The following is a 25,417-nucleotide window of genomic DNA, read 5'->3' on the forward strand; positions in this document are numbered from 1 at the left end:
TGGCATTTTCAAAATTACACTGATTGGCCCAAGTGGTGCACTATAATTACAGTTAAACTCAGGTGACATATTTGTTACTGATTGGTTTAGTACGTTAGTTTGAATTCTGGTGAAAAATAATCCACTGTTTGTTGCTCCGACGAAAGTGCATACATCATTTTGTGAAAACTAACCACAAATTGGAGACACTGCTGGAGACACCTGCAATGTTCTTTTGGCAGCATTGTAACATTTGCTTGTTATAGGTGTTAAAAATCCATTACTTTTCAATACGATCAAAACAACATAAATTATATTTATTTCATTACATCTGCCTTTCACAAATAAGTACATCATATTTCAGAAATTTTAATTAAATAAAGATGGGTCAGTTTGATGAAGATTCACACTGGATCGGTAATGTTGCCTGTGAGTTTATGTCATGAAGGTGTAATGGCAGCCAACACAGTGTGCACTTTCTAACAACTTGTTGGTTGGCCTAAAACAAGGTTACACATGTCCCCAGTGATGACAGGGCGTCTCCACAACGTGTTAAGAAATATGCAGATGATGTATTTACTTCTGTCGCATACCGTAGCCTACAGGAGCACTAGGTGGCAGGGATTAGCTTTTGACAGTGCTCCAAGTAGGTCAGATAAGATCAGGTTGTGCCCTACAGCCACTGCTGCAGTGGTAGCTAGAGGAGATAAGACTTTGATAACGTCTTAAGGAGTCACGCCTTTAGCTAGCTGTTAGCTGGTGTGTTTGACTTAACCCGATATCTGTTCACAAAAACGTCACAATAGAAAGCTTAAAATAGCTAAGTTTTAAGCAGTGCCATTTAAAACTTTCTAGTGAGTCTAGTGAGTCTAATGTTGAGCCATTAGAGTAATGGCTTCAACTAATGTTAGAGTGACGTGGATCAATCTTTTTCCTCATTACCATCTAGGTTAATTTAGTTTCAAAGCCTCTCTGTCTTCATGTTGACTTTTTTTTTTCTCAGTGCAAAAGGCAAAAATAGCCATTCCCAGATGTTTTGCAACTGACTCACTCAGTCAACATGCACAAAGTGTGGAGTACAATTAGGAGCCCCTTGTGACTTTTATTTCTTTGATAATACATTATTCATGGTTGTGATCAGAACACACACAAAAACCATGAAAAAATAGGAAAAAAGAAAGAAAATTAGAAATTTCTGATAGAAAGTGTCAGAATAGCAGGAAATTCGGATTTAAACAAATTGAGATAAATACACATTAGTGATTATTTTACTAACTGCTTTAACAATGGCATTCTAGGGCTAAGGTGAGTGGCAGGATAAAACTAACGCTTGTTGCTCCCTTGCCAGATTCCCTCAGATAACATCAAGTTAATCTGTTTTCTGCTTACCAAAACCCTGAGCAGGGATCATAACAGGGAAATCTCTCCTGCAGCGTATTACTGCAGGCGGGTGAGGTGTGCATCACCTGAGGCCTGGATAATCTACCTATTAACTTGATCCATTTTGTTTTAAGATGAGATATGCATCGTTTGAAAAAAGTGACTCTTAAAAGACGATTGACAGCATAACATCAAAAAGACATTTTCAAACAAGTTCTATGATTATTTAATGGATTGTAGGAAACCTGAGGTTGTAAATAAAAATCTATTTAGGTACTGACATCATCACAGTTGTTATATACCTGGCAAAATAAACTGCTGGGAAGAGGTGGGCATGAATGCATTATAATTTGCTAGAGGTACTTGAGCAGATTTTTCCAAAGATTTATACTTGATTGGCTGAATTGCTTTTCTGCTCAGTACAATTGGAACAAGAGGAGGGGGGGTGGCAGCTCTCTGTGGAGTCCACTACAATTTGCTACTTTACCTTCAATAGACTGTTGACACATTTAATGATCCATCCTTCAATTCATTGTTCTGCATGTTGTGCTGGTAATGGAGCCATTAGGGACTCGTGCATACCTACATTATGTGCTAAGCGGTGCCGTTTGTTAGACGCCGTTACTGCACACAAATCTCATCGACTGGTATCCAATTTTAGTTAAGCAGTGGAAAAGTGGAAAATATTAGGCTCCATACTCTCTTCTAATCTAGCCCCTTTATAAAAATCCCCAATAGGGAGGTGATCTTGATGTGTGTGTGCAGATAAAATCAATAAGAAACATGGTTGGCCCTGTGCTAAAGATCTTAAGCAACAAAGCTTAAAAATCATTCTCTACCCAGATTTTTTTTTATTCCATCTGTGCCAAGTTCACCCAAGTTCATATTTTCAAATGATCAATGTCGCAGTGACCAAGTTCATAGCCGCTGTTGTGTAATCATCTGGCCTACATAGACGGCAGTATATCACAAATATAGGGCATGAGTATCACTTTCGCATAGCGGAGAGTATGTACTGCAGCGTTGAATGACTGATTCAAATGCTGCTCCGTGATATCAGCAGGCTCCTCTCAGCTGACTGAGTGACTAAGAGTCGAAACATTTTGGCTCTGCTGCGTTTCTGTCTGCTGCACTAAAACAAAACAAAATGAAGACAGGGAATTTTTGAAAGTAAGTGTAAATCATCATGAGGAAAAATATTGATCCAGGGCATCTGACACTGTTTGAAGCCATTACTCTAATGGTGCAGTATAAAAGTGTGCGTGTGTGCGTGTGTGTGTGTGTGTGTGTGTGTGTGTGTGTAAGGTGAGCTTGATGTTAGTTATGATTCCACAGAGGTGCTGTTGTCAGCAATCCTGATTCTCCTCTGTTCTGGCTGGGAGGTACGACACACTGCTGCAGTCTACCCAACACACACACACACACACACACACACACACACACACACACACACACACACACACACACACACACACACACACACACACACACACACACAGACACAATATATCACTGTTTCAGCTAGTAACCTACTTCAAACATACACACACCTAAAAACACTCAAATACACATGCGCACACTCCCTCTCACTCTTGGTCTCTCCTTCCCTCACACACACACATAACATATGTATATCACTAGCTCAACAAATATGTTAACCCCCCCGCAACACACACACACACACACACACACACACACACACACACACACACACACACACAGAATCATGAGCATCATCTTACATATTATAAACACCTCTTCTCCTCTCTGCCTTTGAAACAGTAAACATTTATAAACGCTGTCCTTCACAGCGAGGCCTGCAAACTCTCACACAATCATACGACAGATATTCACCTCAAACCATCCAAAATCCAAACACATAACAGGTGAAAGATTATTCCAGACGCTTTCTCTACAGGTCCAAGATCAGCTGCTTACTACCGTCAGACCTTGTCTGTCTCTGCTTGACTATTGCTCATCAGTCGTTGCACTCGGACTATAAATGACCGAGGCAGCTCTCCTTCATTCATTTCTCCTGAATTATTCCAGATGTATTTGATAGTGATCTAGATTTTATTGAGTTGATTCAACACAAAAACTTCACTAACAGCCATGTAAAAAAAAAACAACAACAACAATACATAAAGCGTCTCAGCCAGGGTGAATAGAAAAACAAGTTATCAATCTACCACGCCCCTTTCCTCTTCCTCTCCATCCCTCATCCCTCCTGCAAAGTCCTAAGGAGCTGATGTGTGATCGCTGATGTCTTGATCTATAAATGTTATAGTCTTTGGCATCGGCTGAGGTTGCATGACTGGGTGAGCTATATTAATACACTAGTTGCGTGTGCGTACTTGCTTTGAAGTGCGTGTCCAAAGCTATCACAGTCTGGTGCCACATAAAATCCTTATCACATGAGCGGAGGATACAAACATTCTCACATGGAAATCCAGATACACTAATAAAGACACTAATGTAAATACTGCATACAAATACACAGTATAATCTTCTTCTCTAACCACTTCCCTTATTGACACATATTCAGCAAATGTTTTTATGGAACAAACTGATTTCGAAATTGCTCGTTGAGAACATTTTTTTTTTCTTTTTACAGTACTTCAGTATTCGGCAATATTGAGAATTGATGAGATGTGATTTTTGGCTCCACCCATTTGTAAGGAAATGCATGACTTGGATACAGCCACTATATGAAAAAGATGATTGTTGATTTTTGAGAACAAATATGAGAAAATGTTTGTAAGAGAGGGCCACTGACATCATTTTTCACCTCCGTATTGCGAGGAAAACGCTGACACATTCTCTCCCAGCAACCCCCCGCCAGCTTTCCTTATAATTACATTACGTAACAATGTCAGTTGTTAACAAACGCTCAGTCCCTTTTCCCTCCATCTCATTCTCTCTATTTTTCTGAGCCAGTAAAAAGCAGATACAGACTTCCTCTCGTCTCTTTCTTCTCTTTCATCTGTCCTTGGTTACAAAAACAATGAGCAAGAAACACAATCCAGCCTCATTTCCCTCCATTTTCCCCCCATTCACAATACAAAAGAGGGAGGTTTCAATCACTCCCCATAAAGGTTTTCATTCATTCGTTTTTTTCTTTTTTCATTCACTAATTTGTTTGTTTAGCCGTCTATTCCTTCATTCGTCCATCCAATTTGTCTTTTCCTCCACTCATTCATCCTTTTTGTTTTTCACTCATTTTGTTTTCATTCATTCGTTATTCAGTCATCCATTCGGTGTTTTTCATCCATCCATCCACCAATCCATTTGCTTTTTCTTTCACCCATTCATTCATTCCAGTCGGGCTATAGGAGTTACATAACCCTGATGTTTACCTCTGCAGTAGAATGTCACAGGCCATTCTCATTTCTCCAGCTGCACTTCTCTCTTTCACTTTGATATTTTCTTTAATTTCCTTTTTTGTCTTTTTATCAGCTGATCCGCTGTGTAGGTCGGTAGGTCAGCGGATCCGGTCTGTAGGTGTGTCGGTCTGTAGGCTGTCCCTTATGTCCGGTAGGCTTTTTTTTTCTTTTTCTGTGTCTCTTTTCCCTTCACTCTCTCAGTGTTGTAAGTCTTTGCAGTTTTCTTGATGCCTGGTAGATTGTTTGTGCTAATTTCCTTTGTCGTGTCTCTTCTTTCTCTTTTGCCCAGTGCGTAGCTGTAGCTGTGGTCAGTAGGCTATCACGCAGTTTATAAAAAGCCAGGTTGTTTTCCAAATATCCAGCAGGTAGGCAGACTTGATTTTTAACCCCACTGTCTTTCTGAAGATTAACTACTTGACATATATCCCGTAAGCTATCAGTAGGAACAATATCCAGTTGTTAAGCTTATCCTGGCTGAACACTTTGCCTTTCTTCCCTTCTGTTTTTTTTTCCTCCCTGTCGTTCAGTATCAGACAGATATCTGGTCGGTCTGCGGGTCGGCCTTGTATCCGGTGGGTAGGTTATCCCAGCTGAGCACTTTGAGGTGTTAAAGTCTGCACCAGCAGGTCCAGCAGCAGAGCCAGGGTATCGCCTGGGTGCATTCTGTGCCGTCCGCTTGGGGAGTGTGTTTATGAGCCTCGGGTTGCTCTGTGTGAATGAGAGTGTGTGTGAGACTATGTGTGTGTGTGAGTGAGCTCGTCTTGCTCGGTCTGTAAAAGTGCTGCAGTAAACATCCAGAGCTCTGCTCAAATATACGAGCCTCTGATGTAACCAGGCAACCACCCCAGGAGGACCAATCGGATCGGAGGAGCTGGAGTTGACAGCCAATCATAAGCGGGGAATGAGTTCTGACGGCCAATCGTCCGGAAGCAAGTGGGAGGGGATTTGTCTTATCGGCCCACTCCGTTGTGACTATAACTCAGCAGTTATTACAGCCAGCCCAGTGGCCACACACACACACACACACACACACACACACACAGGAGTGCAGACAGACGTACACACACTAGGCACATACACTGACATACACACATTGTTAGAGCGACACAGGCTCGCACGCACACACGCTCGTGCACACACATACACACACGTACACCCACACAAAAACACACACTCACACACACACCCCTGTCTGTTTTATATAACCTTGTATGAGCCGTATGGAATGGCAGCCCCCCGGCTTCTCAGTCTATCAGTGGCATTAATAGGTTCACCTACTTATTGACCACAGAGGGATGGAGGGAAAGAGAGAAAGAGTGCAGGAGGGGGTGCAGAGCGATAGAGAAAGAAAGTGATGAACAGAGAGAAAGAGAGAGAGAGAGACAGAGAGCAGGCCTTGAGTGAGAGGGGAAGAGATAAAAAACAGAAAGTGAAAGAAGGAAAAAAGAGAGAGAAGGGGAGAAAGAGGGAGAGTGAGAGACAAAGAGGAATAGAAGAGGAAAGAGAGAGAGAAAGAGAGAGGGGGAGAAAGAGCGAGAGAGAGAGAGAGAGAGAGAGAGAGAAAGAAAGAGAGGGGCGAGTCCTGTCCAGATGTGATGAATCACTATCTGTTTTTTACTGGTTTATTTGATAGTTGTTTGCTTCTGTGTATGCTGCATGACGACAATGAACACAGATAACCACAATTGCATCAAAAGACACACTCCCACGCCCCAGACTGCATCCGTACCCAATACACACACACACACACACACACACACACACACACACACACACACACGCGCGCACAAGGAAACTAGGTTAGTTTCTTTTGTCCTGGTAATGCTTCAGTGTGTCAATCAGTGTGTTTCCAGTGGGGCAGAGCCTTGGATAAACGTCTTTAAAAATCAAAGTCTGAAGTTATACAATAGCTTAAAAGAGATTGCAAGAGATTATACAAGCTTTTACCAAGCTCCAGCAAGGGAGGTCTAGTGAGGAGGGAGCTGATCTATGATTTCATTGTTGCCCAAACCAAGCTGGAGTTGTGACCAAATGCTTGGCAAATTATTTGAATTCAAACAGTGACGGCTGAGGTCCAGTTGACTCACAAAGGGACAACCAATATCAACACAATGACCTGTGAATGCTTGATTAAAACCAAATTAACCTCCTCATTAACAACTCTGAGCTGCCAGCTACATCAAAGGAGCTACCCAGACCATTTTGCTTCAAAGACTCAAGCAAAATATTGCTTGGACCAGGGAAAGATGAGACTGTTTCATCAGGAAAATCATACAAGAATGTCATTTTGAGATGCCAGTTACGGTTTTCAAAATCTCATTATGGGGAAACTATGGAAGAGACTGTTAAGTGCAGTCAACACATCTTAGCCCTAGAGACTTGGGGGCATCATGGTGCCTACTGCACAACCTGGCCAAAAGCCTCAACCTGAGCTCAGGAGTCATACATCATGTTGAAAGCATCATCTTTGGGGTCTGGGTGGGACATAGAAGACGGTGTATGTACGTTCCAAATACAACTTTCTGTCAGTCACAGAGTAAAAGTCAATTATTGACAAATGCAAAATACCCACACAATGGCTCTTGCTCCCTAAATATGCACACTTTTCCAATCTTGGGTGTTCTGCCTGATCAAGAAACATTAGCACACCTACACTCATTGTACTGTAAGGCGATTATTTGGATGTCTGCAGTGGAGGGAGACACATGGTTCCCAGAAGTGGCCCATAACTAAGTCTGAGCACTTGCACAACTAAAAAACAAATGTTATTCTTTCCTGGTTTGTTTATGTTTTTCAGCTCAGAAAGGTTCTAAAAAGGTAAACAGTGGGAACCCTGGTGACAGGAAAGATGAGAGAGGATGATATGCAACACTGGTCATGAATCATTTAACAGCATTTGGCTGGTGGTTGGTGTTTTTCTGCGGTATTTTTCTTCCTGGTCTTATTGCTGCATTTGCCAAACTCTTGGCTTATCTATAACTCTTGGCTAATCTATAACTACAGCTTCACCTTCTTCTGTGATAAACAAAGCAGCTACAGTGGCAACGTGTGTGCGCTGCATTCATACAGAGAGGCTACAGCAGCACTGTGTGGGATGTCAGTCAAATTAAATCTTTCCTGTGATGACTTGAGAACAAACGTCTGGTACTCCTTAGACAGCCAGATAGGACAGCTGTACCAGAACGGCGGGTGAGAACTGTTAACGCACGTGGGTGAGTGCTATCTAGGTCGTTCGGTATATCGCATTCCACGCTGTGCCCAGTGTCGCTGCCCCGGCCTTGACATAACTGGGAAGCCAAGGATTAGGAGAGAAGGGAAAGGAGGGCAGAAGGAGAAAGTAAGACAAGCTGAACGCAGGAGGACGTGGAGGAGGAGGAGGTGGTAGAGGTAGAGGTAGAGGTGGAGGGACTCGTGTTTCTATAGCCGCTTTTCCACCGCATGGTACCGGTTCAACTCGCCTCGACTCGCTTTTGGTAGTATCACTTGGTTTTCCACTGCAAATAGTACCCCCTCAATTCATTCACTAATTTGCCTAAATTTGCCTAAACCAAAATGTGCAAAAGACATAACATTCAAATAACTACCCCAAAGGTAAACACCAGCTCTCCAGTTCTGTGCTAAGGATGTCCAGCAATCATTACCAGAAATTTGCCTGCCACAGTCTTCTATCAATGGTGGTCTACTGTACTTCAAACAATGCAGTATTCACCACTGGCACTTTCAAAGCCTCTCTCAAACAAACTAATTCATACTCCTCAGAGAGTCTCTGTGTCCTAGGACGAATGCTAAACAACCGAACTGGTCAAAGTCATGTATATTGACCGCATTTGTCTCAACGGCGGCCTCTTCATTAGCCAGGCAACCATGCTGCTTAGTCTGTGAGTATACATTCAAACAGTAAGCATTGTAGTTAAATCTGCACTAGGCAACTTTGCACTTTAGGGGCCCCAAATGGTAGCGAGAGGTAAGTATTTGACTTTTTGAAAGTTCAAAGGACTTTAGTAACCAAAAATAATGTAATGTGATGCCAGTAAACTGTCCTCGGAGCTATTGTTGAGTCCAGCTTTCTCACAACGGAGAGCTTGCTGTAATTTCGGAGCATGTGGAGGAGAGTCCATACCCAAAACCAGAATTTCATTTGGGCAAATAAATCAAATCTATGGGGTCTCAATTAAATGGGACGCTCTTCTCTGTTGCCTCCCCAATTTGTGATTTACGCTAATAACAGGTGTATTTTTACATAGAAATCTTGCCTAGTGTAGCTTTAAATATTTCGCTTTAATATTTGACAAGGACATTGGTGGAACTCGCATACAATACAACAATTGTGTTGCATGACAAAGTTTCCATTTTGTTGTCAGGATATAAAAAAAGAAATGAAACCTGGTCTACCAGTTTGTATGCCAACCTGTTTTCCTTTAGTGCCAGAGCTGGAGGAAACAAGCAGGTGGAATGAATCTAGATCAATCTATAGGTCATATATCCATCTAGGTCAGGACACTGTCATCTACGTCACACACATACACACACACACACACACACACACACACACACACACACACACACACACACAGCTGATAGCTCTGCCCTGACCTATATGTGTCTATCTATAGATCATGCACACACCTCACATCAAACACACACACAATTACACACCAAGGACATGTATAGGTCAGGGCACTACTCTCTACTCTGAAACATGAAAGTCACTGAGTCGACATTATTAGGAAAGCTAAAGGTCAACACTGACACATTAGTACGTCTGCCCTAGAAAGATAATCTGTGTGTGTGCGTGTTTATGTGTGTGTGTGCATGTATGCGGGAGTCATCGCTGTTCCCCAGGAAAAAAGCAGGTGTACTTGACCTAGAAGAGCTGAGTGTATATGTGTGTGTGTGTGTGTGTGTGTGCATATTGGTGACACAAATACGAGCGACGGTGCTCCCCAGCATGCTGTGGTCTCACACTGAGGCATAAATAATTTCCACAGGCCACACACAACTAAAAGGGAGAAAATCCCAGATAGGGATTTACTGAGAGGGCCATCAGGAAGTACAACCTGATTATGGATTGGCTAACAGGAGGAGGTGAGTCATTGGCTGAGGGTTGCTGGAGTCATACTATGATGGTGCAGTTGTGACGGTGGGGAATGACAAGCAAGAATGAAAGCAGCGAGGCTACTTTGAGGAAGAGATTGGTTTATAATCTGTTTAAACGCTATCTTCTGGGTTGACCTTCTGTCTGCTGACGTTTGAGATTGTGTTTTCACCCAAAATGACAATCAATAAATTGCTCAAAAAGGAGGGGTGTTCACGATTCCTTCCCTCCCTCCTTTCGCTGCCTCATGCCCTTCTCTGCCCTCTCCTGTTCCCTTCCCTCCCTTCATCCCTCCCTCCTCCTCCCCTCCTGACCCAGGCCGAGAGTTCATCCCAAGAGTCCTGCTCCTCAGCCCGCCAGGATATTTCTGTGGCCTCATGAAAAATACTTTCCATGGAGAGAGAGAGAGTGAGAGAGAAAGAGAGAGAGAATATAGCCAGGGGTTGAGAAGGAGGGAAGGAGTGAGGGAGGAAGGACAGAGATGAGAAGAGAAGAGATCCCAGGGATTATATATAGATTTGAAGTGAGCAGGGGCTGTCAACGTGTACAATGTGAGTGTATGTGTGTGTGTGTGAGTGTGTGTGTTGGCTGTCAGAGTCTATTAAGGGAGCACCACAACAAGCGAGGAGGACAGACTTCCCTGTCTGTCAAGCGCTAGACAAACATCTCAGCCACAGTTAATGTCGAGTCACTAGACAAGAACTCTCTCCGTTTCCCTCTCTCTGAACTGTCACAACCAGTAATGTGTCAGAGAACAACCGATATATCAGAGGAATAGTGCGCTTACCTCAAAAAAGGGAAAATGACAGACAAATGAATTGTTAATAGGTTTAAAACACAGAGTAACAAGCACGTAATTCGTAAATGATAAGCCGTGAAAAGCTTGCCGTGTTTTGGGGGAGACCAGCATGCATGAAAAAAATGGCAGCGCTGAATTTACTCACTCGGGATTAGAACCCGCAATCTATTTCCAGAGAAAATGTCAACTTTACATTTAAATTGACAATCACACATTTTTGAAATTATACAGCGGGTTTGGAAAAGGTTCCATAAACTGAAGAGATGTAAAGTTTTCCTGGCACAAAGACACCAAACAAATGTCATGCTTTGCTCAAGAAAAAGGATGAAAATCCCCCAAATTGGACTTAAAAGGTTTTCCCCCGCCCACAACAAAATGCATCATGAAAGAACGTTATTGGTCATAATGTCGACAATACTGCTCACCAAAAAACACCTAAAATGTTGGTCTATGCATCAAGACCAATGGAAAAAGGAATGCTCATCTGGGAAATTTTTTTATTTTATTTATTTATTTATTTATTTTTTAATGGTCATGTGATCTGACCAATAATCCATGATCGGTACAATTCTTCTTAAAATGCATTACAGATCAAACTGCTGACCTTTGCAGTTAATATGTTGGGGAATTATAGAGCTTTAGGCCTACATCAGAGGTTTTTTGACTGTGGATTGTGAATCAAAATGGGGTCATGAGTCTGTATGGTGGTGGTGGTTGGGGGGGTGGGGGGGGGGGACTAAATATCTCATATAGGTAGTGCGCTGAAAGTAGACTCAAGGCGCTTGATATTTTTATTTCATTTCAAATTGATATTTTTCTCTAAAGACATTGTTTTAAAACAGGTTTGTGATATAGGCAGATTCCTGGCTCTATAAATACAGACCAGACATGGAGGTCAGCCAGGGGTCACAGGGGTGAGGGCTACAGGCTCGCCACGGCAACCGCGGAAATTAATACTAACTGAAATCATCAATATGGGACTCAAAAGATCAATACAGTCTGGTCGGCGTTGCTTAATCTGAATTACTTGCTGCATGTAACCCTCCTCCACTTCCATCAACTATGATTAAAGCTTTGTTGCAGCAGCTGCCATCTAAAGCCTAAAGACACACACACACAAATCTGAATCCTTTGGTGTTGCCCCACAAACAAATCTATTAACTTCTAAACCACTCAAATACCAAATGCACCAAATGCCAGGGGCTGAGACGCAGGCACACATGGACGGACGGGACACGCACGCACACACACACACACACACACACACACACACACACACACACAAAGCAGTCTGAACTTTGCTGTTAATTCTGTCCTTTGTGTACCATAATACACATTGTTAAACCCACACACAGTGGGCTGAAATGGGACAACAGCAACCAAGCAAGACATGCAAAATGTCAAAATATTGTCTTGATCCAATAAGTACAAGGCCTCTGTGTGTGTGTGTGTGTCAGAGAGAGAGAAAAAGAGAAAGAGAAAGAGACAGCGCGAGAGAGAGAGAGAGAGAGAGAGAGAGAGAGAGAGAGAGAGAGAGGGAGGATGTGAGGCCATGTACGTCTGTGTGTGGATCTGTATGTTTAGTCTGGGTCATGTGAGCATGGGTGTATAGTCTACGTGACTGTGAGCATGTGTGTGTGTGTGTGTATGTGCGTGCGCGGATTATGGATTAGTGTGTGTAATCATCTTAAGGGCCAGTAAGACAAGACTTGCAGCATGACCCTGACTGAATGTAAACCACACACACACACGGGAACAGTCCAGTGCAGTAAAGCATCACAGCTGACTGATTTATTGCCCTGCGTTGCTTTACAACTTTGTCTTTATCTAACAGGTAGCTGGCTACTGAGTAACTAGGGCATATTTGTACACACAGTAAGTGCTGCATGAACAATAAATAAATGCTGTTTCAAAGACTTCCTGGTTTATTCCAGTCAGGATCCATGGCCTAGTTCATTGGAAGGGATTCAAACTGCTGCGTTCTTTAAACAAGATCTTTATTTATTTGTTACTGTCATTCAAAACAAATTAGACATATAAAACTGTCTCTCACAAGGTCAAAGTGGCATCAACATGGCCATAATAAAGTGCAACTGCATGACTGTAATGTGGGGCATAAACAGCTGTGGAACCAGAAAGGGTTGGTGCTGTGCTGGCTCTTTAGAGATAATAAAATTATGGTCCAACTCAAAAAAAGTTTCATTTTTGAGCATGGCTTTTCCCTTCTACACATACAGGTTGTGGCCCCTAAAATCCAACAGAAGCAGATTTGGACAATGACGCCAAGACTGACTTTTGTTGTTTTTTTATATGGGAAGAAACTGACAGTAATTGCTCCCCCCTTCCTATCTTTTATCTATATTGTGCACTATCAAATAATACACATGGGAATGCCTTTTCTGTTCATTCTGGATCTAGAGATTGAAAGAGCAGACGGTGCAAAATGTTTAGGTGTCTGGATAGTCTCGGTGTAGCGGTCAGTAATCACTTAAAGCAGATCAGGAGAGCTAGGAAGATCTCTATGTTCCTTCAGTCTGGAGGAAGACTCATTAACCTGTCTACGTGTGAAACTGTGTGCGTGTGTGTGTGTGTATGTGTGTGTGTGCGTGCGTGTATGTGTGTGTCAGACACTCGGTAACCAGCTAAAGAACATCAACAGGTCAGGACACAAGGTCTAAACTCTCAACTTCTTTGTGCAAACCGTTTGAAACTGCAGTAATTGTGATCTTGAAAAAATATTTTAAACATATTTTTGATGTTTCGTATAAGTCTGCAACTAATCAACACAACTAGACTCTTGATATCTTGTGGTCAGGTTCTCTGATGTTGCCGTTGAAAGCGCTTTCCAAGCTCCTTTTGGAGATTACTGTATTTATACTTGACAAAAAACTATGGAAAAAATAGACTATACACTACTACATGAAAAATAGAAGCTGAATACTTCACCAGGATGGCAAAGACACTATGAAGCAGAACATGACATAGTAATTTATTTGGAGCTGAATAAATTTATAGTCTTTCCAGTAAATCCAACGACACAAGCAGTACCAAGAACGCAGTGTGACCCTACCTCCTAACCCCCTCGACTTAGTCTACCATAAGCCAGGAAACTGTATTGTGAGTGTCCTGCATGACCCGTTCATCTATTCATCGTTTTGTTCTTCTGCTTTAATTAACTCCTGATATTGTTTGATATTGTATTTAGAAAACATTTAGTGGTTAAACGACTGAAAATGTGTCATAAAATATCCAAAAATGCACCAGCATCAATAGGAAAACTAGCTAAAAATTAGAAGAATTCCTGACTAGTCAGCTTGTTGGAGATATTAGATCTGCAAAGGACGGTGATGAACTGTAACCTTTATTCTTAAGCCCATCATACGCCAAGAAAAAATTGACCGTTCCAACTGTTCCCATCAGAAGCCAACGGCTGTAGAACTGAATCTGTGGATCCAGTTGGCGGACGGTGTGACCCAAATACAGGAGAGGTCCAGATATCGAAACTGAATCCTGGGATGAGCTATCGAGCTAAGGGGGTCAGATGACGCAGTGGATTTAAAGTCCTTATTGCTTTTAGTCGAGTCATGAGGATGAGGGTGTGTGTGTGTGCGTGTGTGTGTGTGTGTGTGGGAGCGAGCGCATACGCATGTACACAGACATAGACACACATGGAGAGGCAGGGCTAGATATCCATTCCAAACACATATTTTGAGATTAGCAGTGAACTGTAACTAAGCATCTATTTTGGATTTTTGTTAGCCTGTAATCACGTTCGCTATGTTGAATTTTAGATATTTGTTCTCCACTTTCAACTGGCTGTGACAAGATGAGTCTTAATGTGGTAAAAAGTTAACAGTCAATAAAAGAGGCTGGTAGCATCGCAAGTGAATAACATTTGCTGTCCAAATACCCGGATGTCATACGTGTATCTATGAGACACAAGTAAAAAAAATTTCAAATGCACAATATTATCTATTAATCTTAGATATGGTAACTGTGCAGCTTGTGGTTTAACTTTGTTGACATGGTATTTCCTGGTATCTCCCACAATTGACATTGTGGGAGGGTGCATGTGTGAGCGGGCATGGGTGTTTGTGTGTGTGTGTATGTGCGTGTTTGTCTGTGTGTGTGTGTGTGTGTGTGTGTGTCTCACCTGGCTGCAGGGCCGTCGTCGGTGTGTGTGTGTTGCGGTGAGTCGGAGGAGGCGGGGCCCTCTTCCCCGTCCTGAGGCAGCTCCTCACACTCTGCCTCACACTTGTCATCATCCAACAGCTCTGTGATCTAGAGGCAGAGAGGCGACAGCAGAGGTTAGCACCAAAAATATTATACATTAATTATGTTGCAAAAGCATGTGAAGACATGGTGTACTGCTCATATTGTTCATAGTTTTTCCTCAAAGACTTTCTTGGGCTAACCTGAGCTGAAACTTTTTTTGATGGGATGGTATGTTTGGTTTTTATCTCCAAAATTTGGTTTCATACTGGACGGCCTGATTTGTGCTAAAACTGGTCAAAATTTGACACTGAGCAATCAAATAAATAATGTGTAACCAATTTAATATCACTTTATCTGACTTTCCACTTCAGACTCACAGAAAAAACACATTCCCATCTCATCCTCTCTTGTACAGTTGTTTTTGGAGAGAAAAAAAGGCCGCAAACAAAAAAAATCAATATTCTATATTCTCTGCAATTACTCGCCCGCCATCTGTAAAAATAGTGTTTGTTGTTAAAAAAAAAACAAGCTTTTTATAAGCTTCGGATTTGGAGCAAATGTTAAGACCTTATGCACTTATTCACACTGATATTTAATGGCCTTAGGAGAGGAGCTGACCAGTGAGGAGGATAATATTTCCTCCTCTGTTCTCTGAGTTAGCAAGAGTGAGATGACGTTGACATAACCTAAAGGTGAACATCACATTTACTTTGCTAATTTGGAACCAAAGTCGCCTTTCCCTACGAATTTCAGAGATCAGTGTACTCTGAGAAAGCCTTCGAGAAAAACTAAGACGTGGGATGTTGATTTTGATCTTCTAAATTTGTGAGGAATGACTTCATTGTGGGCTAAATCTCAACAAAATCCCTTTACTGTGCGATGTCACTCCCTAAAGCTGATTTATGACCATTTCCCTCATCATTATTATCTAGTTTGTTATTTCTGTCCCTCCTATTGGAGATTAACTGTCCAGTACAGAAATGACCAGAGAGGATAATATTTCTGGCTAGGGGACTTCTGTTCCCTGAATTAGTGACTGAAGGAAGGTGTTGACAGTATGTGTGTGTGTCTGCATACGTGTGTCTGCATATGTGTGTGTGTGTGTGTGTGTGTGTTAGGTATGAGACAAGACATTCATACAGTTTGTTCCAGAGGACATCTAAATATAGATGAAGCTAATGAGTAACACATTAACACGACAGATATACCGGTTAGCAGCAAGATAAATACACAGATAGGATAAATAGCATTTTCTGGGAAGGACGGATGGAGGGAGTGTGTGAGGGGTGGGGGGGGGGGGGGGGGGGGGGGAGGGGGGGGGTAGAGGAAAGGGAGGGGAAAGAGGGATGAGGGAGAGAGAGAAGGGAGGGAGGAGAGCGAGAGGAGTGGGAGGGATGGAGGTTTAAAGGCAGAGGTAGAGGGAATGGAAGGACGAAGGTAACGAATCTGAGAGAGCGAGGGATGGAGGGAGAGAGAGAGAGGGGAGGTAGGTGGTGGAAAGAGGGAGGGAGGGGAGGAGAAGTATATAGATAGAAATAACTCATCATGTTGCTGTCAGCATATGAACAAGACACAAACAGAATTCCTTCTCATCACACCAAGCTAGTTAACCAAGGGAGTCACTAAAGCTGCTTTCTTTCTCTCTTTCACCCTTTTCTTAAAGTCATACGTGACATTTTCATATAAATAAATGTGCATTTTGCTATGCTCTATCACCGATTGAAAAAACCTATACCCAGTTCATGAAAGCTATTACATTTGCTGTTCTACACACTTGATGTCGAGTAGGTCTTTCCCAGGAAAAATCACAGGTTTTATGTTTCTGGCGGCAACAACAGCAGCGGTTTGTTTGGAATAACTAGAAGAACAACTATGTCGTTCATGGCTAAACAGACAAAGAAAAGAGCGCCACCTACAGAAACTCAAACTGCATCAACAGAAAATCCGTTTGATCCTGTTTGATTGGCAGGTGAAGTGCAGCGCAGAAACACCACAGCAATGAGCGCTTAGCACCAGAGATGTCACCAATATTTGCACCAGAGAGAGAGGAAAGTCAGGAGAGAGAGAGAGAGAGAGAGGAGGGACAGCAAGGGTCAAAGGTCATGAACTGGATTCGTTCTCATGACATTTCACATACGCAGTTACGCCACAGAGCCACATGGACGCTCCGTTTCTCTTACTGCGATTTACTTTCTTTTCCTCCGTCTCACGCTGTTTTTATCGTCTCTCCTTTTCCTCTTTCTTCCTCTGCCTCTCTCCTTCACTCTTATCAACACCAACCCCATCTGCTGCTGTCACTGCCCCGTTGCTAGGGCAACATCTCCGTTCCAAGACCACTCATTGGCTGTTGGGGAATTCTTGCATCATCACGTGTGCAGATCTGGGGGGGGGGGGGTGACTCATACTCGTCTCTCTCTTTATGTGTGTGTGTGTGTGCATCTGTGATTAGGTAAAGGATTCATACTCTTCTATTGCCTTAGTCCTATTATATAAATATTGCCTATAACCAGAACCATTAAAAATTTCTTAACGGTTAAATAAGAAGTGACGATGGTGTTATTTATGTTTGTGTGTATGTGTGTGTCTCTGTGTGTTTGTGTGTTAGTGTGTGTGTGTGTGTGTGTGTGTGTGTGTGCGCGCATGTGCATGTGCATGTGCATGTGTCAGAACTGAAGGGAAAGGAAAGAGATGGTAAAGAATTTCCAATCACCAGAAAATTGAGCATTGGTCAAATGTTAACTGTGCTATGATGTGCATGTTTTGTATGCAAAATACTACTAAATATCTTTTGCTATGACTCAAAACCTTCAATGAACTGATCCACTGAAACAGATAGATGGACAGACGATAACCTTTAACCGAGCCGATCCTGACAGACAAGACCGAGGAACAAAACAGCTCGGGGTAAGACCGGGTCACGAAGTTAAACAGAGCAGTGGAACATTCCCAAACTGCTCGAGGCTTATCATAAAGCGATGACTTAGCGTGGATAGAATAGGATAACATCGGACAGAATTAAAATGGATAGAGTGGACACTTCCATTAAGATACACAGAGCTGTGGAACCTTCCAGAAATGTTTAAGGCTTATAATAAATCCTAGAATTAAAGTGGACAGAACAAACACTTCCATTTCAGTTCTGTGTCATGTTGGCGCAGTAAACCACATTAGATTTTAGTAGGTAGGTATTGTAAGCTACATTCAACATTAGGGCTAATATGAGCAAAATGCCCAAAAAAGAATCTTTAATAAAAAAAATTAAATAAATAAAAAAAAAGATGGTATTCTGGTGCTGAGCCCAATTTCTGGCCTATAAATTAAATTGCTCATTGTATTCAAACGTAGCAAATGATAAGCAACATCTGTTTTTGTTTCTTCTTATCTAAAATATTGAAAAATCAATGTCTATATTCTGTGTTGCAATTTAGATCACAATTGCAATATTCAGCAAAATAATCACAACATGATTATTTGTCAATATTGTGCAGCCCTATTAGACATACAAAATTGAATGACAAATCCCTAAGCTTAGTGGGAATTATTGACATACAATAGTCTCCCTTTGTCATCATCTACATGAGTGGTTTTCAATCCTGCTGAGCACTGCTGGTTTCTATCCTACCAGCTAGTTAATTATATTCACCGGGCGTCCCAGGTGTAAATCAGTCGCTGATTAGAGGGCTACAATGGAAACCAGCAGGACTCTGGGTCTCAGAGACCAGGATTGAAAACCACTGATCTACATTATATTCATTCACTCAAGGCTATTCACCAGTAATGTGGACTGACTAATACCATGAATATAACCTTGAATTATACGACAGCTACCAAGAGCATATTCATTCTATCAAGGCTACTTATCAGTAATATGGAAAAATGACCCTGGATATCACCTTGAATATAAAAGTCCCCTTGCGTGTATTCACTCAAATGAAGGGGGTTGACATAATGAACAATTAGCTTGAATTTATAATTATCCCCTGGACTAGAGGCATTCGTTCAAAAGGCCTGAATGGAATAATGACTATAACCGTGGCTGTGCTGAGTAAGTGATCGGAAAGCCTTTGAGGTGATGTAACAATATTAGAGGATAAGAGTTTGTAAATCCCCTGCTGGGATGATCTGGCACGGTCATTCAGAGAGGAAGAAGGGGGGAAGGAGGCCTTGAAAACATTATCCCCCTCTCTAAGTCTGTGGAAAAATTCAGCCACATTAACTAACAAATGACTAAGTTTGAAAAATAAGTCCCTGTGTGTTTTTGTGTTGTGCGTAAGCTGTGCAAGTGTCAATGTGCTGCAAGAGTGTGTCAGTGTGCTTATACATGTGTGTGTGTGTGAGCGAGCACATCTCTATATGCTTGTGTGTGTGTGTGTGTGTGTGTGTGTGTGTGTGTGTGTGTGTCCGGAGTGGGTAGAGTGAGAGGGCAGAGAATGTCAGGAACAGAAGGTCTTGGCCTTGGCCTGGGTTTGAGGTCCTGTCCTGAGTTTCTGGACGCAGGAGGAGAAAACATCGAGCTCTGCTGACGTTATTAGTTTGACTACTGGACAGCTAGTGGGCCGGGAACACAGAACAATGATAAATGACTCACAACTGACGTTACAAGTAGGGCTGCAGCTAGCGATTATTGTCATTATCGAAATAATTTAGTCTAGAAAATGTCAAAAACAATGACAAATGGCCATCATAAGTTACCACAGCCCAAAGTGATTCTTAAGTTTGTTTACTTAGTCTAACCAGCAGCCAGAAAAACCCCAAAGTATTCATTTATAATGATATGAAACAGAGAAAAGCAAGCAAATCTTAGCATTTGTGAAGCTGTATCCAGTAAATGTTTGGTATTTTTACTTGATAAACTAAAATGATTAATGAATTACCATAATTATAATCGATTAATTTTCTGTCGATCGACTAATCGATTAATCTACTGCTGAAACTAATAGTTTCAGCACTATTTACAAGCCTCAGACCAAGATCAGTGTCTTTCAAGGCTTTTTGTACGGCCGCTCAATTTTGATATCACTTTTGAAAACTTCAATACAGTCAAAAGTATAGGCGACTCCATGTTTGACAAAGAAAAAAAAACATAAAGAAAAAAAAAACATAAATGAAAAACATAAAAATGTCAACATCCAAAAACATGTCCAACTTCAGTCGTCACTGTTGCAAGAAGAACTGACATTATCTGAAAATAGGAGAGAAAACTAGCTCAAGGTTTTGTTTTTTTTAATGTTTTCTTTCCTTTTACGTTTGGAATAAAAGGTCTCAGCCTTGTGGCCTTGGTCAAGCGGTCCAGTTCTGAGGTTCTGGACAGAACGGGGAAAAACACAAAACAACAAAAAGCCCTGCTGACGCTACCAGTTTGAATGTAAGATCACTGTGGTCAGTAAGTTGGTTAGTAATAGAGAGGGCCAGGCAAACAGCAGCATCAACAGCTTAGTGGTTAGACACAGCATCCTGTAACTGGAAGCTCACAGGTTCGACCCTCACACCATTAATTTTCAGTCATTTTTTTCCCTACTTGCATTTTTTCAGTATTGTTTTTATCCTCAAGGTTTAAGATTACTAAAAAGCACAACTCAGAGCTGGAAGTTGTTGAGCAGATTTTGTGTGGGCTGATCAAGCAAAATTTACCCTTGTTTTTTTTTGCATCACTAACCTACTCTCTTTCAGAGTTTTATTCAATCTGCAGTATGTTTCACTGCAGCGACTTGGGGAAGGCTTTTGACACTGAGTTTTGGTTCACAGCCAGTTAGTCAGCCAGTCAATTCATCACTGTCAGTCATTTCTGGTGATTAGCCTTTCAAAAATCTAACCACTACCTGCCCTCCTGCTCCGAAACACTTTCAAGAGACAAGGTGTGTCTGGTTGATGGGGGAATTTAGCCACTGAACTGCTGTTACATAATGATATGCCTCAGAATGTTAAGTGGGCCTAAATGACAATGGCTAGTTTGAAATAAACACCTGACTGCGAATAAAGAAAAAGGATCAAACCAGACAAATGAGTAAAGTGAATGAAGACATTGAGATGCTAATCAGGGAAAGACAGAATTATCTACTCAAATTCTCACTTTCTCATTACTAAGCCTGTGGGCACTTAAAATGGAGATTGGGTTTTAGACTAGAGGGCACTTAGGAAATGGATAGGCCCCCCCAAAAGACAAAAAAAGCACTGTTTTTTCCCCTTCAAAATAAACATTTTAGTATTCAAGTGATACAATTTGAGCACTGAAAACAAGCCCTGGGAGTGAAAGTCCCTTGGCAAAAGAAGACTGTTGAAAGTAAAAAATTCTCTTCTCAGCTTGTGTGTGTGCATGTGTGTGTGCATGTGTGTGTGTGTGTGTGTGTGTGTGTGTGTGTGTGGGGCTGCGCTGTTTACTTCCAGCAGTACCACTGGAGATGAACCCTCTAGCCTAATGTTCCAGCAGTGAGAGTAAGCTTTGTGATCTAGCACTTATCCTTAGCTCCCCAAGGTGGTATCCACTGATTTACAGACATTAATATTCTTTCTGACCACTCATAACATGCACCCATAGTAAATACATCAGCTGCATATCTCCAAAAACACCCCATCATCACTGGAGAAATTGCTTATCATCAAACTGCTGAAATTCTGTTTCTTTTTATTGTGGGGGGCAGAGGGAATAGAGAAAACAAAACACCGGAGTGCAAACAGATTATTTTTCAGCAGGTGAATTTGAATAAAGCATGGCTTTTCATTGGGTATTCCAATTTCACTATTCACTAAACAGAGGCAAATATCTAAGGATTTCTGTAAATCTGAATTACCTTGAATTAATTAGATAGTCTAGTGGAAATGAATTAAACTGTCCAGTAGAGGCCAATTTTGCAAACTTTTGAAGGCCAACGCTCTGAGAAAAAATTTTTCAAAGCCTCATTTGACGGCCTAAATACTACATCTGCTCAAATCAGAATTTTAACCTAAATAAGCTTCAATATAAGACAAATTTTCAAACACAATCAGGTTTAGAAAATCAGGTGAAACTCCTAGTTCAGCATTATATTTGCTCAGCAGCATTATTGATTCGTCAGATCATAGACAAAATTTTAGCAGAGAAGTATGTCAATTCTACTAGAAACTTTGACAGCTAGCTAGTCTTTCTCGTTCAACAAACTACTTTGGCAGCTTCCAAAATTAAACGGGCTGCTCTGTTTGCCATTGTGTGTGTGTGTGTGTGTGTGTGTGTGTGTGTGGTGTGTGTGTGGTGTGTGTGTGTGTCTGTGTTCACACCACATGACCCTTGTTGACATATCATATGGTTCCCCTGCCATCCAACTAGGCTGTCACCACCTCCTTTAAATAACTCCACGTTCTAACTTATATAGGCTATTGCTCAATAGCTAATCACTGTGTCACAGGAGCACAGACGGCTGTACGTTCCAACCTATATAAACTATTCCCCACTGCTTAACATTGCGTTCTAGAAATGTGTAACTCTAAAACCTTTGTAGATTATAAATCCAGTTTTCCAGAGTTCCAGAAGCACAGTTCTTGCTAAGCTGGTACAGGCGGAGTAGTAGGACACACCTAGATTCATATATTTGCTACAGTTAGAACCAACAGACCTGAGCAAAATCAGGCTTTCCTTACTAACGGACTACAGACCTAACTAACTAACTAACTAACTGACTAACTAACTAGACAGACAGACAGACAGACAGTTTTGGTGTGTCCAAGATGGTGTTAGATGGTCTCACTAAGAAACACAGGCCTTAGATTCAACCCCATCAATGGCCAAATCAAATCAAGCCTACCAGCCGAGACCTGCTGGTAGGCCAAGCCAAGCCAAACAGTGGCCAAGGACAAAGAGGTGTGACCTTATATAGATGGAACAGTTGAGCACTCTGTGCTCACTTTTCACGTTTGCTATACTGGTGTTGCAGTGTTGCTCCACCTCCAAGAGATACGGCTCAGAAAGCAGAGTTGCCGATGTCTACGACGGTTACCTCTACAGGATGTTTTCTGCTTGGTTTGCAAGCAGAAACCACAAGAAAATGTGTGCTGAATCAAAACTTTTCGACTTAAAAAAGAGTTAGGCTTGCTGATTTTTGACATTTTTTCCTGCTCTGTCCAGGCATCCTGACATTGCAAAACCTTCTTGAAACACTGAATCAAAACAAACACACCCATTGGTATTGTCCTAGCAACAACAAGCCTAGGCCAAGCCTTGCTCCAACCCTGGCAGCAATATACCTGACTCCCATTCTGCTGAGCATGAAAAAACAAGCCAAAATCCAGCTTAGCGCAGCTCATCTTTCGATCAATGCCAGCCTCTTTCAGAGTTTCAATTTCTCAACCAAAATGCGGCAAAACTGTGGCCAAATACACCATTACTCAGCGATGTCGTTTCCCGCCTCCCTTTCTCCATCTTCTCTTCTCTGCATCTCCCCTTCTGACTTTCTCATTGTGCGTCTCTCTCTCTACTTCTCTCTCTCTACCTCTCACTATGTCTTTATCTTTCTTTCTGTAGCTTATTTGAGTCATCCCAGCTGAACGCACCACTCCACTGCTTTTAAACAATACTCTTTTGGGTCTGTTACCTGGCTTACCTCTGAGCAGTCTGCTGTGTGAGAGACAGAGAGACTGTGTGTGTGTATGTGTGTGTGTATGTATGTGTGTGTCTGCGTATGTGTGAGATAATCCCCTCCATGAGGGTCTGTTCCCCTGTGTAGAGGCTGGAGGTGTCAGTTCCACGGTTACATCATCATGACCTCTCTCTCTCTCATCCCTCACTCTCTCCCCCTCCTATCCTTTCTTTCTCCCAATCTTTGTCTTTCTCCCTCTCCTCCCTTCGCTCTTTGCCAACTCTCTCCCTCCTTCTGGCTTGCTATCTCTCGCTCTACCTCTCTCAAACCCCCCACTTTCTCGTCCTCTCTCTTACGTAAGACACATGGATCAGTGCACAGATATTTTTTTCTTATTCAGAGATCTTTCTGTTTGCTCTTTCTTCTTCTTCTGCTTTCTCTCTCTCTCTCTCGCTTTCTCCTTGTAATGTTATATTCTCTCTCCTCCGACTGCCCAGCCACAAAAAAAGGAATCAAAGGGAGGCAGAAGGACAGAGGAAGAGAAGGAGAGTCACATGAAAGGAATTTGTAATGTAGCTCATTGTTGTACTGTGCTCAATTTCAATTCAATTACCTTTCTTCTACAAAGCAAAGCTCTTGTAGGAGAGGTGAGGGAAGATGGATACTATATTGGGGAAAACAAGCACAGATCCTGTACAGACCCACGGCACATGTGTTCAATTCAATTCACTGCACTGAAGCATTACGACACGGTTATCTGTTAAATAATTCCACTAACGTCACTTAAATACCACAGGTAATAACGTTACCTAATGTTAAAGTTTATACGGCAACGGAAGACACGGATGTACGTAAATTAACAGCAGAGAGTGGGGCTCAGTGTGGGAGCAATGCTCAGCTAGCGCGCCACGTTTACCGGTTAAATTACCTATTCCTCCAGCGTCACATCCTTCACCTGTTACCTACTGTTAAGGTTTGCAGGACAGCAGAAGATGTGGATGTCTGTAAATTGACGGCGAAGAGTGTGGCTCAAAGTGGGATTCAATATGGCTTTATCAGTATGAGACTCAATGTGGCATTTAGCCCATAGGCGAGAGGCCAGCTCTTAGTCAGAGACGCCCCCTAGAGGCCATCTCATGAAGCAACATCACTCACTAAGCGTTACCTGACTGACTGACTGACTGACTGACTGACTGACTGACTGACTGACTGACCTGAATTTGCCTCTTGATGCCCTCGGCTGCACCGTGGGAAAAATCTGAATATTAAAATATTATGTGTGACTTACAAGGACTCAAGATCACAGGGAAAGCAAGACTGGAGACAAGTTTCCAGCAATAGCGCAGTTAAGTTAATTAAGAAAAAAACACTAATAGATACAGATGAAGTAATAACAAAATTAAGTAATGAAATGAAGTCAACAGCTGAGAGAGTTATTGAAGAGAGAAATGGTTTCTCTCACTCCTGCCGAGACTTTCAGAATGACTGTCTGCAGCCTTTCACTTCATCCTTTAAACATTATGTTTCATGGCCTCTGCTCTGCTTTATTGGACAATGTACATTGGAAAGTGACAGGGAAGATAGGAGAAAGGGGATGTGCGACATTGACATTAAGTACTTTCAGAATAGTTGTTGTGTACTAGCGATATGTTTCTATGGGTTAATACACTGGGTTCAGGCCATTGTAAAGTTAAATGTTACCTAAGCCACTCTTGGTACTGTCGATGTAATGGTGTGGTCATATCTCTCAGCAACAGCCTTACTTAGTCTGCCAGTCTTGTTCTGTATGTTCTATGTAGGTGTAAGTCAATGTATAGCAAAACACAGCAAACTGCTGCACTGGACCAATTAACATTACCCTTGAGACAAATGTTTGATAAAAGCCCATTAAACTGGCTTTTGATTAAGTAGTACTTACTGGTTTTGTATGATATTGATTTTCTTGACATTGAACAAACAACTCAAGGGGCATAGTCCGCACTCAAAAAGAAGGTGTTATGTTTCTTCTTAAAAATATTCC

The 25,417-nt window shown here is 41.9% G+C and overlaps 1 protein-coding gene across 5 annotated transcripts in view; it reads right to left on the reverse strand.

Annotated features, from left to right (window-relative positions):
• The window catches only part of fam13b (family with sequence similarity 13 member B), an 87,955-nt gene that overhangs the window by 29,517 nt on the left and 33,021 nt on the right, over window positions 1-25,417 (reverse strand). For all 5 annotated transcript variants that reach the window (XM_071915091.2, XM_071915093.2, XM_078288977.1 and 2 more), the window contains exon 7: window positions 14,790-14,917. In XM_071915091.2, coding sequence (XP_071771192.1) covers window positions 14,790-14,917 — 128 coding nt within the window. The remainder of the gene's footprint in view (window positions 1-14,789; window positions 14,918-25,417) is intronic.

This window comes from Centroberyx gerrardi, chromosome 16 (genome assembly GCF_048128805.1).
Source record: "Centroberyx gerrardi isolate f3 chromosome 16, fCenGer3.hap1.cur.20231027, whole genome shotgun sequence".
NCBI lineage: Eukaryota > Metazoa > Chordata > Actinopteri > Beryciformes > Berycidae > Centroberyx > Centroberyx gerrardi.